At 36.7% G+C, this 16,385-nt stretch overlaps 1 protein-coding gene and 1 pseudogene across 3 annotated transcripts in view; one reads left to right on the forward strand and one right to left on the reverse strand.

Moving 5' to 3' along the window:
- ROCK2 (Rho associated coiled-coil containing protein kinase 2) overlaps positions 1-16,385 on the reverse strand; it is a 103,959-nt gene that overhangs the window by 47,560 nt on the left and 40,014 nt on the right. For all 3 annotated transcript variants that reach the window (XM_053666898.1, XM_053666897.1, XM_053666899.1), the window contains exons 2-3: positions 14,244-14,325; positions 13,313-13,413 (exon numbers count right to left, since the gene is read on the reverse strand). In XM_053666898.1, coding sequence (XP_053522873.1) covers positions 13,313-13,413; positions 14,244-14,325 — 183 coding nt within the window. The remainder of the gene's footprint in view (positions 1-13,312; positions 13,414-14,243; positions 14,326-16,385) is intronic.
- LOC119053981 (Y-box-binding protein 1-like) lies at positions 1,537-2,529 on the forward strand (annotated as a pseudogene).

Genomic DNA, 16,385 nt, shown 5'->3' on the forward strand with positions numbered 1-16,385 from the left:
GTAACTTGCTTGAGGACTACCTAGATGGTGAGTAAAATGAAGATTTAAATGTTGTCTGCATCCAAGAATCCGTACCTATGCTATTTCCACATAGATATTACCCACAATTAGGATGCTTTCCCCAGAACAGGGCCAGACTGGAGCTGTCAAACCAGCCTTCCATTCACTCAGAAGTATGCCAGTCTCTGTACAACAGATTACATGGTCACACTACTGAGGACTGGAGGAAAGAAGATAAAAGGTAACTGAGCTCCTGATGAGAGATTAGAGACTGACCCATATGATCTAGCCTACTCCCACCTTCCCAATTTAAACCTTGTCACTTTCTTCTCCTTGTTCACACTTCAGGCACACTTACCTTCTTTCAGTTCCTCTAATATATATTTCCTGAGGATCTTTACTGGCACCTGGAAGGTACTAGAAAAATCTATCACAGTCTCCTGACTTCAACTCTTTCCCAGACACTAGCTGTTCTCTACTTAACTGAAATATAAACTCAAATGACTGACCACCCTATCCAAAGTAGGGATTCATTGCTCTCCACCCTAGAACTCTCTTACTTGTTTTTTCCCTAGCACATACCATACTTACACATTTTTTATGTTGTTACCTTATATTTATTGTCTATCTCCCATATTAGAACATAAGCTCAACAAAGGGTAAGATTATTGGTGCCTATTTTATTCTCCAGTATATCCTTGGTGCCGGGTACAATGACGTCACTGGCAATTAAAATAGATAATCACTAAATATTTGATGAATGAATCAATGTCTGAAAAAAATTTATATTGGCCAAACTATAAATTTCCAGTTATAAGAAAAAAATCAACAGGTAATATTTCTAGTTATCATTCATCAAGTACTGCCCACATATGAGATCAATAATTTTATTATATTGATTAAAATAAGATCAACCAGCCCTAGCCAGGTGGCTCAGTTGTTGGAGCATTGTCCCCATACACCAAAAAGCTGCAAGTTTGATTCCCTGTCAGGGCACATACCTAGACTGCCGATTCAATCCCTGGGTGGGATGCATATGAAAGGGAATCAATCTATATTTCTCTTTTATATTGACCTCTCTCTCTCTCTCTCTCTCTCTCTCTCTTTCTCTCTCCTCCCACCCCACCCTCCCTCCTTCCCTTCCTCTCTTTCTAAAAACAATAAACATATCCTTGGATAAAGATAAAATTAATTGCTTAATTAATTTAAATAAGGTCAACCAAAGGAATGCTCATGTCCGCCTCAGAAAAGATATGAAAGAACCATCAAACTTTACAGATCTGAAAATTTATAAATGCAATAAAATTTTAGACAATTAGGCAATGATGTACCTGTTCAGTAAAGAGAGCACCCCTCCCCCCATCCACCCATGTAAGAAAAGTTATTTGCTGAATGGACATGAACAAATCCCTGACAGAAAAGACAGATAAGTCTTAGCATGAAACAATAAATATGTTATCACTCAGAATCATGCCCCTCTGGCTAGGATAGAGTAACTAGTACCTGCACACCCTCCCACTGTAAACAACCATCAAAATGACAAGACAGAGTTTGGTAGCAGGAACAGAGAGGGGACCACAGACAGCCCTGAGCAGCCCCACCACTGCCGCCCAAAAGCAGCCACAGCTGCCCTCCACCAGTGCCACCCTCACCCTAAGCACTGCTAATACCAAGCCCAACCCTGGCACCATGGGTAGCAGTGCAGGGAATGGTGGCTCAGGTGGCCTTGCCAACAGGGACAAAAAGGTCAGCGCAATGAAGGTTTTGAGAACAATTAAATGGTTCAATGTAAGAAAGGGATATGGTTTCATCAACAGGAATGACACCAAAGAGGATATAGTTGTATAGCAGACTGCCATAAAGAAGAATAACACCAGAAAGTACCTAATCAGTGTAGGAGATGGAGAGACTGTGGAGAAAAGGGTGTGGAGCCAGTAAATGTTGCAGGCCCTGGTGGAGTTCTGGTGCAAGACAGTAAATGTATAGTAGACTGACCATTATAGACACTATCCATGTCACAGGGGTCTTCCACCAGCTCTGACAGCAGAGTGGGGAAAAGAAAGGGATCAGGGAGTGCTCCCAAAGGTCAGGTCCCACAGTGCCGCCCTATGATGGGTGACGGTTCCCACCTTACTACATGCAGAGACCCAGTGGGCATAACCCAGTCTTCCAATCACAGTGTTCTCTGCTATGCAAGGAGAAGGGATGAAGGGTGCTGACAACCAGGGTGCAGGAGGACAAGGCAGACCAGTGAGACAGAATATGTATGGGGCTACAGACCACTATTTTGCAGGGGCCTTTCTCACTGAAGGCAGCCTAGAGAGGACATCGGTGAAGACGATAAGGAAAACCAAGGAGATGAGATGCAAGGTCAGCAGCCACCTCAATGTCGGTACTGTGGCAACTTCAATTACTGACACAGATGACCAGAAAACCCTATTCCACAAGATGGCAAAGAGACAAAAGCAGCTGATCCAACTAGCTGAGAATTCGTGTGCTCCAGAGGCTGAGCAGGGTGGGGCTGAGTAAATGCAGGTTTACCATTCTACCAGCATCCAGATTAGTTATCCAAGAAGAATAAATGAATATGAAATTCCAGGAACAAGAAATGAACAAAAGATCGGGGCTGAAAACCTTAAGTGCTTGCTTTTTGCCCATTGACCAGATAACTAGAACAATCTGCATTATCTGTTTTATTGTTTTTATCTAAAGATGTCTTTTTGGTAACGATCAATGTGTGTTTTTTAAAAAGCCTAATTTTTCTCAATACATCTTTAAAGGTTTTTAAACTGCTTCATATTTGGTCGAGTTAAGATTTCTAAGAGCCTCATTTTTAATTTGTAATAAGTTTACAAGTTGATTTTTTTCAAAAAAGTCAACGAATTGCAAGCACCTGTTAAAGGTCATAAATAAATTAAATATCTGTGGGTAAAAAAACACAACAAAATGACAAAACACACAAACCTACAGTTTTCAGGCCTTTGTCATTTAAATTGGCAGCACAAGACTATAATCCTTGAGAGAAGAGAAACTCACCAAGTCAGCACCATAACTATTCATTCAAACACTGTCTTAACCAGCATACGAGTGATCATTTAAACTAAGTATAGTGGTCCTGCTGAATTGAGGAAGCAGACATCAGAATTCAAGATGGGTGAAGCAGGTAAGATTATGCTGGGGAGAAACAGAAAAGAGTAATGCAGAGGGAGGTACCGGGTGAGTGAGTCGTTGGCTAAGGGATGAAGTACCCAAAGAGAAAGTACCCAAGGTTTACCAGAGAGCAACTGCTATGGGGCTGATAACAGAAGGGAGACACTACAGTTTAAACAGCATTGGAGGGACATTTGATTTCTAGCCACACAAAAGTGGAGAAACCTTGCCAATTTTTTGGACACCCAGGTGAGAGTAGGAGAAAGAACCATGCTCTAAAGCAAGGCCTACTCTAGCACTCCCTAACAAGCCCTGATAATACCAAACCCTAAAAGAGCAAAAGAGGAGCAGAGTTGAGAGGTTCAGGCCTCCCAGTAAAAAGAACTTGAGAAGCAACTTGGTCTTTTCACATATCTACATTTACAAAGTAGAAAACAAAGCCTGCACAAGGTAAGGGTGATCAGCAAACAACTGGACAGCTTGTTAAAATGAAAATAAACATTCATCAAAGAAAAACAACAGAATCCAGAGTTTCTATCATGTACGTATCAATCAGGACCAGTATATAATTCAAAATTATGATAGGTGAAAAGGAAAATGCGAGTCATCATCAAGAAAAAAATAGAAACCCCCAAAAGATATTGGACTTAGGTAAGAAAGAAAATATGTTAAAGAAAAAAAATTTTAAATAGTTTTGAGTGAACAAAGGGAAGTATCCACAGTAATGGAAACCACAAAAAAAGAACCAGGTGGGAATTCTATAACTGGGGGGAAAAAAAAACCTAATATGGAAAACTCATTGGAAAGGCTAAAGAGAAAATGGAGATGGAAGAAGCCAATAAACTTGAACTCAAATCAATTTGAAAAATGAAGAGGAAAATGAACTCATCTCAGACTCCTGAGAGACATTTTTAAACAGTTTAAAATAAGTGCAAATATAAATGGACTAAACGCTTCAATTCAGAGGCAAAATTATGAGAACTAATTTAAAAGCAAAACCTAACCTTATATATTTTGAATATAAGACCAAACAGGTTTGAAAGTAAAAGGATAGGATAAGATACACCATGCAAACAGAAAAATAAGAAAGCGAATGCGGCAATATTAATAACAAAGTAGACTTCAAAGCAAAGAGAAAAAGAGGGTGATTCAGACAAAAGGAGTATAATGCATCAGGAAGGCATAAAAATTCTAAATATGTATGCATCTAATAAATGAGCCTGAAAAATTCATGAAGCAAAAATTGACAGAATTAAAGAAAAAAACTGACAAACCATAATTTCAGTTGGAAATTTTAACATTCCCCTCTCAGTACTTGATATAACAAGTAAACAAAACTTCAGTATGGCTATAAAGAAAATACAGCCCAGAATGAGAACTGCCTAATCAAATTACAAGTATAAATAAAGGCTATTACATCAATAGATTACATCACTTCTCATTTTAAAATATTTTGATATTTGAAGTATTCTGATATACTGTAACTGTACAGGAAAAGAATCCGATATGCAAAGGGCCAAATATATTATGATGAGGGTCAAAAGTTACATCTATCTTCTATATTAACTTACTAAACTGGAATAACAATTCCTTTGATTTATATAGTATTATGACACTTACAGAATGCTGAAAATAAACCCATGGAAAAGCAATATGAAAACATGGGTGGGGCCTTGGCTGGTGTAGCTCAGGGTATTGAGCATGGGCTGCAAACCAAAGGGTCACAGTTCGATTCCCAGTCAGGGCACATGCCTGGGTTACGGGCCAGGTCCCCAGTAGGGGGCACATGAGAGGCAACCACACACTGATATTTCTCTCCCTCTCTTTCTCCTTTCCTTCACCTCTCTCTAAAAGTAAATAAATAAAGTCTTTTAAAACAGAAAAAGAAAAAGAAGAAAAAGAAAAAGAATCCCTTGGGTGGGGAGCAGGGGATTAAGGAACAAAAGATCCTAGTCTTAAAACTGGAAATACCTTCCACAGCAGACAGATCAGATTTTTAACTGATTTTTATGTTCAATAATCAATCATCTCAAAGCAAATACTCACTCCAGCACTGCTGTTATATGTTGTTTTAAAAAATGTTTAAAGTGTTGTTTAAAAGAGGTTGCTATGGTAACCCTTCTTCTATATTTATGCCACTCTTCAAACCTTCACTTAATCTAAGAACAAATTAAATTTTGAATTCTTCCTAACTGCATTACAAAAAGCAACCCATATAACAGGAGTCAATCAATTAATTTACACTGTAATATTATTACTTATGACTCAGACCATAAAAGAATTTTAAGCATTCTGTTGTAAAGCATAGCTATGAACAGAAACAAAGAGATACTTGTCAAATGGTAGAAAATAGTCAAATATTTGTATGTTTAATCTTTTATAAATGAATTAATGAAACAAAAACAAACCTGGAAGGAAAAGGCCAGGTTTTATTTGTTTATTTATTTATTTTATTTGTTCATTCAAATAAAAAGTTACACAAACAAGCATAAGATGATTTTCTAAACATGAGAAAATGTTTATTGACTTTACTTTTGGTGACTCTTTTTTAAAAAAAATATTTTATTTATTTATCTTTTAGAGAGGAAGGGTAGGAGAGAAGGAGAGAAGTATCAATGTATGGTTGCCTCTTGTGAGTCCCCTGCTGGGAACTGGCTGGCAACCCAGGCATGAGCCCTGACTGGGAATCGAACCTCGATTGTGTGTTTCGCAGGTTCATGCTCAATCCACTCAGTTACACCAGCCAGGGCTAAAATATTTTATTTATTTATTTTTCAGAGAGAGGGGAAGGGAAGGAGAAAAAATGGGAAAGAAACATCAGTGTGTGGTTGCCTCTCATGTGTCCCCTACTGGGGACCTGGCCTGCAACCCAGGCTTGTGCCCTGACTGGGAATCGAACCAGTGCTTCACAGGCCCGTGCTCAATCCACTGAGCTACACCAGCCAGGGCTTGGTGACTCTTTATGCAAAACTACTTCCTTCTCTGTGTTTCCATAGTACTTATAATAAACTAATATAATAATTAGTTGTGTACATGTCTGTTCCATAAGTTCCTTCAGGAACAGAATACAAGCATTAATATGTGGGGATGCCTAGTGACTGGCATAACGCTGAATTGTCTAACTCAACAAGTTCAACAAAATCACCTCTCTCTATATAAGATCTACAAAATGTTTAACAAATAAAGGCTATTTGGGGTAGACGCTCTAGTCAATGAGGCCTGAGTTTCATTTAATCTACTGTGACAGAACACCTAACTGGCTCACAACACAAGAGCCAAGAACCACCAGCTTACAGTCACTGACCTGATCCACAGAACTAACATTGAGAGGCAATAGTTGTATGCCAAACATCTACTTTTAAATTCATCAGCAGTAGTATTACAAAGTACTACAATAAAGCACTATTACTTTAGGAAAGCTGGTTTCCATTGATCTTCCTTCTGACAACGTTCCTTTCTGAATGATTCTATTATAATTGCCCTCAGAATCTGTGTATACTCCCCTTTGTTTTTAGCTCCTTCTCTTCTATTTAACATGGATGGATAGAACCAGTAAGATACAGTAGCTATTCATTATCACACTGCACAGAGTGCTGCTTAGAAGCATGGATTTAGATGTCAACAAACCTGTGCCAAAATCCTACCTATTTATGAACCATGTGGCCAATTAACCTCTCTAAATTTCAGTGCCTTCACTACACAGGAATCTCATAGAACTGTTGCAAAGATAAAATGGGATAAGGAATATAAATACTTAGCACACAGAATATACTCAATGATACTCCTAGTCTAATGTTTCTATTTGTTAGAGAAAAGACTGTTAAAGTCCTCAGTGGGTGTTGCAAAAACACCACATAATTGACTGTATATACATACATGTAAAATAAAACAAACAAAAGAGTCGAAAAGAGTTGACAGTGGTTTCATCTCAGCTGATGGAATTCCAGATGATTTTTATTTTCTTGTATTTGCTTATTTTTATTTTCTACAGCTAATACGTACTTCCTTTTTTAAAAAATTTAAGTGAATAAAACATTCTTACATGTAGCTAGAGACATGCTTGGAAAATCCTAAAATGAGCCTACTGCTCCTGAAACATTTTTGGACAAAAACTTCTGAAAATCATTCTAAATAAAGTGCCCCATTTGAGGCTTTCAGATTTATTTTTATATATCAAAACAACAGATTGTTTTTACAGGAAGATCCAATGCATCTATTTGACAAACCTGGAGCAGTTACTGTGTGCCGCTAAGGTTTCCAGTGAAGAAGCAAGAAAACAGTATCCTCACACTCTGGTCTGGTTGCAGCAACCAAGACTAAAGGGGGGAACACAGGAATTACCAAAATGTGGAGGGAGCCAGACAATCTTTGCAACTCAGAAATAATCTTGTAACTAGCAAAGAGCCTGTCTTATTCCAAAAAAGGACTAAAAATTTTGAGTTTACATGACAAGTGTTAGAAAATAATTTCCCTTACACTCTTGCTGGTTGATTCCACTTTAAAACCTTAGTTTAAACCACTTAAATTACAAGCAAGTGAGCAAGAGGGGGAAAAAAAGAACAAGATCCTCATCTCACACCTGTCCTGAGTTGTCACTGAGAGCCTGTATCTCCTCAGCACACTGAATCCTCAGGAAGCACCTGAGCCCAGGAATAAGGAAGAATCACAGTCAATTCGCTTCAATGAAAACTTTCTATAGTTCAGGCTCTGTGTTGTACAGAATATAAAAAGGCAAGAAAAATACAAGTGGACCTATGCAGTTCAAACTCATATGGTCTGAAGGTCAGCTGTATAATTAAAAGATGCAGAGGAGAGATCACACTCAAATAAAGGTCAGGAAGAAGAGTAAAAGAACGGAGGGAATTGTTGTTTTTTAAAATGAGCACTGAAAGACAAAGTGAAACAACGTGACTAAAGAAACAGATAAACAGAGTATGCTCTGAAATTAGTAGCCTGCCCAGAATGAATAGTATATAATGGAAAAGAGGGGTAAAAGAGAGAATTGGTGACTTCTTAAGACTGCTCAAAAGGCCAGGACGAAGACTTGAAGCTTCATTTAGTAGGCAAGGGAACCATGAATGCAAAGAGACACAATGAATATGTTTTAGAAGGATCAATTTGACAGCAGTTTGTATTAGGCAGATTTGATCTCTCCTTCCCATTCTTTGTATATCTCAATATAGAGAGAAGAAATAAAGAAAACATAATGAAAGAAAACATATATGTTAAAAAAGCCCCATAGCTGATTCTATTACACAGGGACTGGAGCTAGGAGTGGCACATGAAAACATAAGGACAAGCTGTATAGAGAAAAGACAGCCCAATAGCACTGGGTCCAGCTGAGCTTGGATAGCATGAATCTGCAGAGTCTTGATATTTTTCTCTATCAGTACTTCCTAATCTAAAATCACAATGTTAGCCGGAGTGGAAAACAAAGCAGAACACAATGTATATGCTCATACCTGACCAGGGATAAAAGGGTATCTTGCATAAAGGTGACAGCAATGAAAACCAAAAAAGCAGAGAGACTGAAGAAATAGAAGCAGGACTCACTGAAAAATTACATATAAGAAATGAGAAAAAGAGAAATCGGTAAAATGATTCCTAATTTTTTAAAAAGATTTTATAGAGAGAGGGGAAGGGAGGGAGAAAGAAAGGAGAGAGAAACATTGATGTGTGAGAGAAATATCAATTGGTTGCATCCCTCTCATGTGCCAACTGAGGACTGGGTCCATAACCCAGGCATATGCCCAGACTGGGAATCGAGCCAGTGACCTTTTGCTGTGTGGGACAATGCCCAACCAACTGAGCCACACCAGTCAGGGCATGATCCTAATTTTTTATTTGAACAACTGGGTTGACACTGGAATCATCTCATAACATGGAGAAATTAGAGGAGGAACAAATTTGTGAAAAAACAGTGAAGCTAGAGAAGGAATCTAGCATTCTAATTTCACATGGTTTAGGTAGCTAGGACACATGTTAATGAAGATGTCAAATAAGCCATCGTACATACGAGCTGAAGAGCAAACTAGAAAGTTCTGAGCAGTAGCTATAAATTTGAGCCTTGACATTACAAGGATTGCATTCAAAGTCACAGGAATGCATGTACTCACACTGGGAGAGAATGCAAATCAAAGAAACAAGAGTCAAGCTTTTGGGAGTTACGTCAGGCCCTTGATTAACACTGTACTGCTCAACACCGGTGTGCTACAGTGTGGATGAGGAGAAAATCCATTCCCCACCAGGGCCACTGTCTGTGGAGTCTGCACGGTCTCCCCATACGTTTTCTCTGGGGATTCTGCTTTCCTCCCAATCCAAGAGATGTGCACATTCGGTTAACTGGTGTGTCGAGTGACAGGGTGTGTGTGTGGGAGTGCACCCTACAATGGAATGGTGTCCTGTCCAGGGGCTGGTTCCCACCTTGTGTGCCCTGAGCTACTGGGATAGGCTCTGGCCACCCTCAACTCTGAACTAAAATAAGTAGGTTGAAAAATAAATTATTTTACTTATTTTGATTAATCTTTCTTAAATGTACGTATAACTCACATTTATCTCAATGTTTAATATTAGAAGTGTTTTGGGTCTTTACTTAGAAGTTTGGTAATGTTTTTGCGGCCACAAATACAGAACTTAACTCTTGTTTATATCAACTAGCCTACGGTAAAATGGTTTCATTAAAGTATGCCATCTCCCTTAAAGCTGCAGCTTCTAAGAACCTGCTGATGATGTTAAGTGAGGACTTACTTTATAATATTTAGAAGTCAGGCAAAGAATGAACCACTAAGAGATCTGAGAAGAAAGAGCCAGGAACATAGGAAAAAGTAGTGTTTCAAGAATAAAGAAGAACTGAATATTGGTAAGAGCCTGAGTAAGGTGAAAGTGAAATAAAATTACATACAAAGTCTGTATTTGTTGGCATAGAAAAATGGTTTTGACCACACAGCAAAGAAAATGGACCCTGAAGTCATCTGCCTAGGTTCAAATTTCAGTTCAATTACGTAGCAGCTATATGGAATTTTGGCGGGTTATTTATCCTGTCTCCCCGAATCAATCCATGTATAAAATGGGCATAATAGTAATAATATCTATCTAAAAGAACCGTTGTGAAGAACGGTTACTAAATTGCTTAGAAGCCTGCCTGGCGTGTTGTAACTAGTATAACAGTGCACGCTACTATTTATTGTTGTATTAAAACATGCAAGTTACAAAACCATTGACATAACATATATATAACACATATTACACATAATTATATATATAAGTATAAAACACACATATATTACACATAATTTTAGAAACAGAAAAGTTGGGAAGTTACATATCAAAGTAATAAAAGTAGTTCTCTCTCAGCAGTGGAACCAAAGGTGATTTAAAAAAGTATAATGTCGGCTTATTTTCTCATTATTCACAATTAATCATATAAATAAAAAAATTAATTTCAAGGGGGAATGAGAACTGATGCAATTTTTATAACTCAATGGGGAACAGAAAGGTTTCAACTTTCCTAGAATACAAATAATTAGGATAGCCCTGGCTGGTGTAGCTCAGTGGATTGAGCATGAACCTGCAAACCACACAATCAAGGTTCGATTCCTAGTCAGGGCTCATGCCTGGGTTGCAGGCCAGGTCCCCAGCAGGGGACACATGAGAGGCAACCATACACTGATATTTCTCTCCCTCTCTTCTTTCCTTCCCCTCTAAAGGTAAATAAATAAAATCTTTAAAAAATAAAATAAGTAATAAAAAATAAAAGTCAAAAAAAATAAAACAAATAATTTGGATAAAATATAACTTTCCACTGAATATAATCTGACACTACGTTTCCCAGAGTCCCCAGATGTTTCCAATTACTGTGCACTCCACCTAACCCTGGACACTTTAGAGCTCCGAGAGTGGGAATGCATTCACATGCTCACTGTGTAGTTTTAAGCAAGACGACCACCAGGAAAATATTTAATGTCACGTCACACTTTTCTTAAGAACATGTGGAGTAAACAATATCACAAAACCAACTAAAGATAAGGTCCCCAAATGCCAAAATAATGAGATAACTTCAAAAATTATAATGCTAAAAATACTTGCCATGTTAACTATGAAAACTTGTTTTTATACCTCCCCCAATTAAGAATCACATGTAATTCCTAACATATATGCATTATGTTTTAAAAAGGTTAATTTATAACTCTATTCTTAGACATCAGACTACAGCCATATTTTGAAACTATAGTACTGGCCAGCTCACAATAGAAGCTTCATGAATGTAGCTGCCTTATGTGTGTATCTATATAATGTATTGCCAATGCACACAGTGGTTTCTGACATTCAATAAACATTTGTTAATCAACTGACAAGAGGACTATTTGAAGAACGATGTATATTCTATTAACAGAGATGAAAACTATGTACTGACCTTAAGAAAACATTTAAAAGACTATAATTTGTAACCTTCTTTTTCAAAGCAAACAGGGTTATATCCAAGAGAAGTTAGTAAACATAAAAAGAAGTGAGTATGCATACTGTGATCAAAAAGGTGATGTCACTGAAGCTCATCCCAACATACATGTATACTGTCACTGGTTGAATTGTGTATTGTTCTTTCCCCACCACCTCCAAAGTCACATTTTGAAGTCCAAACCACCAGTACCTCGGAATGTGACTGCATGTGGAGACAGGGCCTTTAAATAGGTAGTTACAATGAGGCTGGTAGGGCGCGCTCTAATCCAGTCTGACTGGTGTCCTTATAAGAGAAACTTAGTACACTAAGGCAGTCCAAATTTTATTTACCACATTACCAATAACTCTTGCCTTAATAACATTCAAGAAAAATCATTCTTTAATCCATAATTACTATTAAGCAATCTATTCCTTGAGTTCTTCACATTCAAGTATAGGTCATTGTACTGTTTAAATTTCACTTCTATCTGGCCAATCATCTTCCCAATTGATGATTTCTGGATTTGGGCTCATCATCTAAAATTATCCTCATACTTCAGTTTTAACTTATTTGTAAAATTATTCAACATTCCACCATTGCCTCCATAAAATTAATAAAATGTTTAGTAAGAGAAGGAAGAACCCCAGAACCTGCCCCTGAGGATCTCTGTCCAAGGTACCATTGCCTTCATCAGCCTCATTAGAATTACAGCTATTTGTTGTAATTTAATATAATTTAGCTGCCTACCCAAATGCTTATTCATTGACACTTCTCCATATCATCCTCATGTATGTCAGACTTTTCCAAATCTATTATGGATACGTACACCTACTGCACTACCCTGATCCTCAAGTTCAATAAACCTATCAAAGAAAGCAAAGAAAGGGAAGAAAATGACAAACGTTCTCCTGCCATGACTTGTTCCTAGAGAAACCTGGGCTGGTGGTATATAGTAATCACCACTTTTCTTGGTGCTTGGTCAAGAATAGTAAAACACTGTTGAGTGGGAAATGGAATTTGACTCCATAATTCAACTGTAAGGTTACAAACAGTAGTTTCATACACAGGTGATGGAAACAGAATTATTATAGTTTCTTATTTAATACTATAAATGAAATATTTATTGCAAACATTCATAACATTTTAGCTGATTCCATTTTGACCTGTAAAAATATATTTCATATTTACTTTCAGTTATTAAGGTATCTTTGTTGGGTTTCTCATACATCTAAATTTATCAGTTAAGCAGAGATGTTATATTAATCTGAACATAATTAATGTAATTTCATAGTTATATAATTATAATTAGTATATAATTATATACTATATACTATAACTAGTATATAGTATATAAAAATCGTAATATAATATACTAAGGAAAACGCAGTCGTTCTGGAAAATATTACCCAGGTAGATCGTGTGTGAAGCCAAGCTGGCCTTCCTCTAAATCACACTGTTTCAGAGCTAGTAAGAGACCTGGTATTTACAGCACAATCTCCTCCTTTTATAGAGAACCACCCTGAGGCTCTCAGAGATAGAATGACTTGACCAAACTCAGAAAAGCTAATTCTGGAATGACTGGGCAGAGAAACTACATGTACTCCAAGGGTTACTGAAAATGTTTCGAGAAACTACATGTACTCCAAGGGTTACTGAAAATGTTTCACAAAACTATGTGGTCAAAATGTAACAATAACAACAACAACAACACAAATATGTTCTTACCAACTGGACCTCGCCAAAAGCACCTCTTCCAATAACTTTTACAACATCGTAGTCTTCTGCCTTCATCTGTAGACCTCTGATTTTTTTCACAATTTTCTCATCTACAATAAAAAGATTGCCACATTTATCATTTAATCATAATTATAAACAATATTTTAAAATAATCACTATATTTGTTAACACATTTTTATTTCAAGAAAGTAGGCAAAAATCTACCAGCTTTTTAAAGGTTGCCATTTACAAATCTAAGCTACACATTAACTTCATGTCAAAGAATGAAAATGCTGTTTATTAACACATACAAACAAACACCACTGATTACCAAAGAGTAGCAGTTAAGCTATTCTGTTTCTGACTCTGCTGCCTAGCAAGTTGGATGACAGCTGAAACAGTGATGACTCAAACAATCCTGAGTGCATTCTAAATCATGGAAGAAAGCTGCTATAAAATTACTTGCAGAGCTAACTTACTAATGGATTTTGGCAGCTTGTTTCTTTTGTAATCACATATTGTGGATATGGTAACTATACCAGCAAATACTAAGAGTCACCACATATATGGCAATAATTGTCACTACATTATCTCTCATTAACCACACTGAAACATCTACATTTATACAAACATAATTAAGTCTTCCAGGTAATGTAAAGGTAAGTCTTAGAGTTGTTAGTAGTAATTTAAAACTTCTCTTGGAATTGCCATAAATAATCTGTCCAGAAACTACTAGTCTTAATAATTTATACAAAACCTTGAACTTTACCTACTTTATATACTGTGATTGGTTCTGCTGTTTTGCTTTGAAAATAAAGAATATGAAGTGGTAAGCTAAAAATTACTTAAGTTAATAAGTTTATGAACTTCAATAATATTAATTAAATAAATCTCATTATAGTATAGTTAGGGGATCAAATATGAAGCTTCACATACTTACATCTATTTAAGAAATTGTCTATATTCTTGTTTTTCCTTAAAGCAGGAAAATCCAAATCAAGGACCAAGGAATTTAAGCCATCCTATTTAATAAAAAATAAAAAGAGGAAAAAGTTGTTATAATTTCCAAGCACTTAAAAAATGTCTTTACATTTTATCGTATACTGTTCTCACTGAGAACAACATGTCAATCCTTTGATAGGAAATTGCCCAGTGGCCCCACATTCAACGCCTCTGACTTCCTGTCTGTCGGAGAGCATTAAGGTGGACCCCACCATGCTTTCCTTTGTTCTCTTAGCCAACAGAAAGTCATTTTTGAAATATGCCTCCACTATTATTTTTGTGGGTTAGATGTGTTTTCTCTCTTCAAATGTCCAGTTAAAAATTCGGCAAACTTCTGACTTTAAAAAATACACCCAGACTAAGAGAGTTGCCATTCACTCAACAATCATTAACTTTGTGCCTAGTGCAAAGAATAGAAAACCCAAAAATAAATAAGACACTAACTATCCTTACCTTCAGGGAACTTTAGCCTCAAAACTTCACTTCGCCTAAAAACATGAAAACAGGATGATGTATTGTTCTGATTTCTACTTTCTTCTTTAAGTTTTCTATATTTTCCAAACTTTCTACAAGAATGCATTAAATTTAAAATCAAAGTAGGAAAAACTACCTATATATAATTTGGTGGTTGTGAAAAAAACTAAGAAACAAACTAAGTCTCAAATTAGATATGCCTGTGTAGGAAACCATATTTCTAAAACACTATCTTATATACTGTCTCATCCCCAAGTATATTTTATCCTGAGCAGGGTCCAGGACTCGTTTTAAAAATTAAAAAACTAGGGCTCAAATTAAGTGACTTAAGACTTGCCCAACATCATGGTATTAGGAAAGGACAAAGAGGCTAGTACCCTAAATCTTTGAAGGCACTATAGACTTAACTCATCCCCCTAGTCCCAATAACCATACTAAAACCAAAGGGAACTACTAATTTGTAAGGGTAAAGAAGCTAGAGGATTGCAGAAAACTGCAGGAAGGAAGGGAGGAAGCTGGAGAATTCAGCTAACTTGGAAGGCAGGAAACTAACTGGAGGATTGCAGAAAACAAAACAGCAATAAAGAGACCTTTTAGGTACTATACTTTACCATTCAGTTATATTTTAAATGTTTCACTATTTAAAAAATCTCAATACTTCATGAAAACATCCTTTTGTTTTTTCCTTTAATTGTTTTCCAAGTACAGTTGTCTCCATTTTCCTCCCACCACTTCCCCCTGTCCCATCTTCAATCCTACCCCTCTTTGGCTTTGTCCATGGGTCCTTTATACATGTTCCTTCATGACCCTTCCCACTGTTTCCCCCATTACCCTCCTCCCTTCTGCCCTCTGGTTACTGTCAGTTTGTTCTCTATTTCAATGTCTCTGGTCATATTTTGCTTGTTTGTTTTGTTGATCAGGTTCCACTTATAGGTGAGATCATATGGTATTTGTCTTTCACCGCCTGGCTTATGAAAATATTCTCTAATAACAAAATGGCAGAGGTTTAAGAGTAAGCTATAAACATTTTCAATTGCAATTAAAATAATTGTTACCCCACTGATATGATTAATATAGACACACAAAACAATCTAGATTCTCCTTAATTAAAAGAAAAAGAATACATTAAAAATAATAAATATCCAACTCCCAGTCAAATTGAGATGTTAAATTCAATCTGAGACTACCTCCCCCCCCATGAGGACAATTCCCTCTCCAGGACAGCTGAACTGCTTTTCAAAGATTTCAGCATTTTATCATACTAGACTGTTAATTTTGGTTTTTAAAAAAAGTTTAAAATGTAAAATCTGAATCGCTGATATTTTTAGGTATGTCCATATCTATACTCTGTATTAAAATTTCATATCACAGAAAGGTGCTTTCATGTAGAAAGCATTCTTTTATACCATTAACCTCCAAAGGAAGAAAAAAAAATTTAAATGATAAGGCTGTCAGCCCAAGGCAAGTGCCTCACAGGCTTCACCCCAGACCCAGTCCTAAGAGGAGACTGAAATCTCTATAATTAAAGTCATTAACTAGTGTATTTCAGTGATTTTCCATATTTTTCATCTCATAGCACACAAACTACTAAAATTCTGTGGCACAA

The sequence above is a fragment of the Artibeus jamaicensis genome, unplaced genomic scaffold (genome assembly GCF_021234435.1).
Source record: "Artibeus jamaicensis isolate MK-2021 breed Jamaican fruit bat unplaced genomic scaffold, CSHL_Jam_final contig_465, whole genome shotgun sequence".
NCBI lineage: Eukaryota > Metazoa > Chordata > Mammalia > Chiroptera > Phyllostomidae > Artibeus > Artibeus jamaicensis.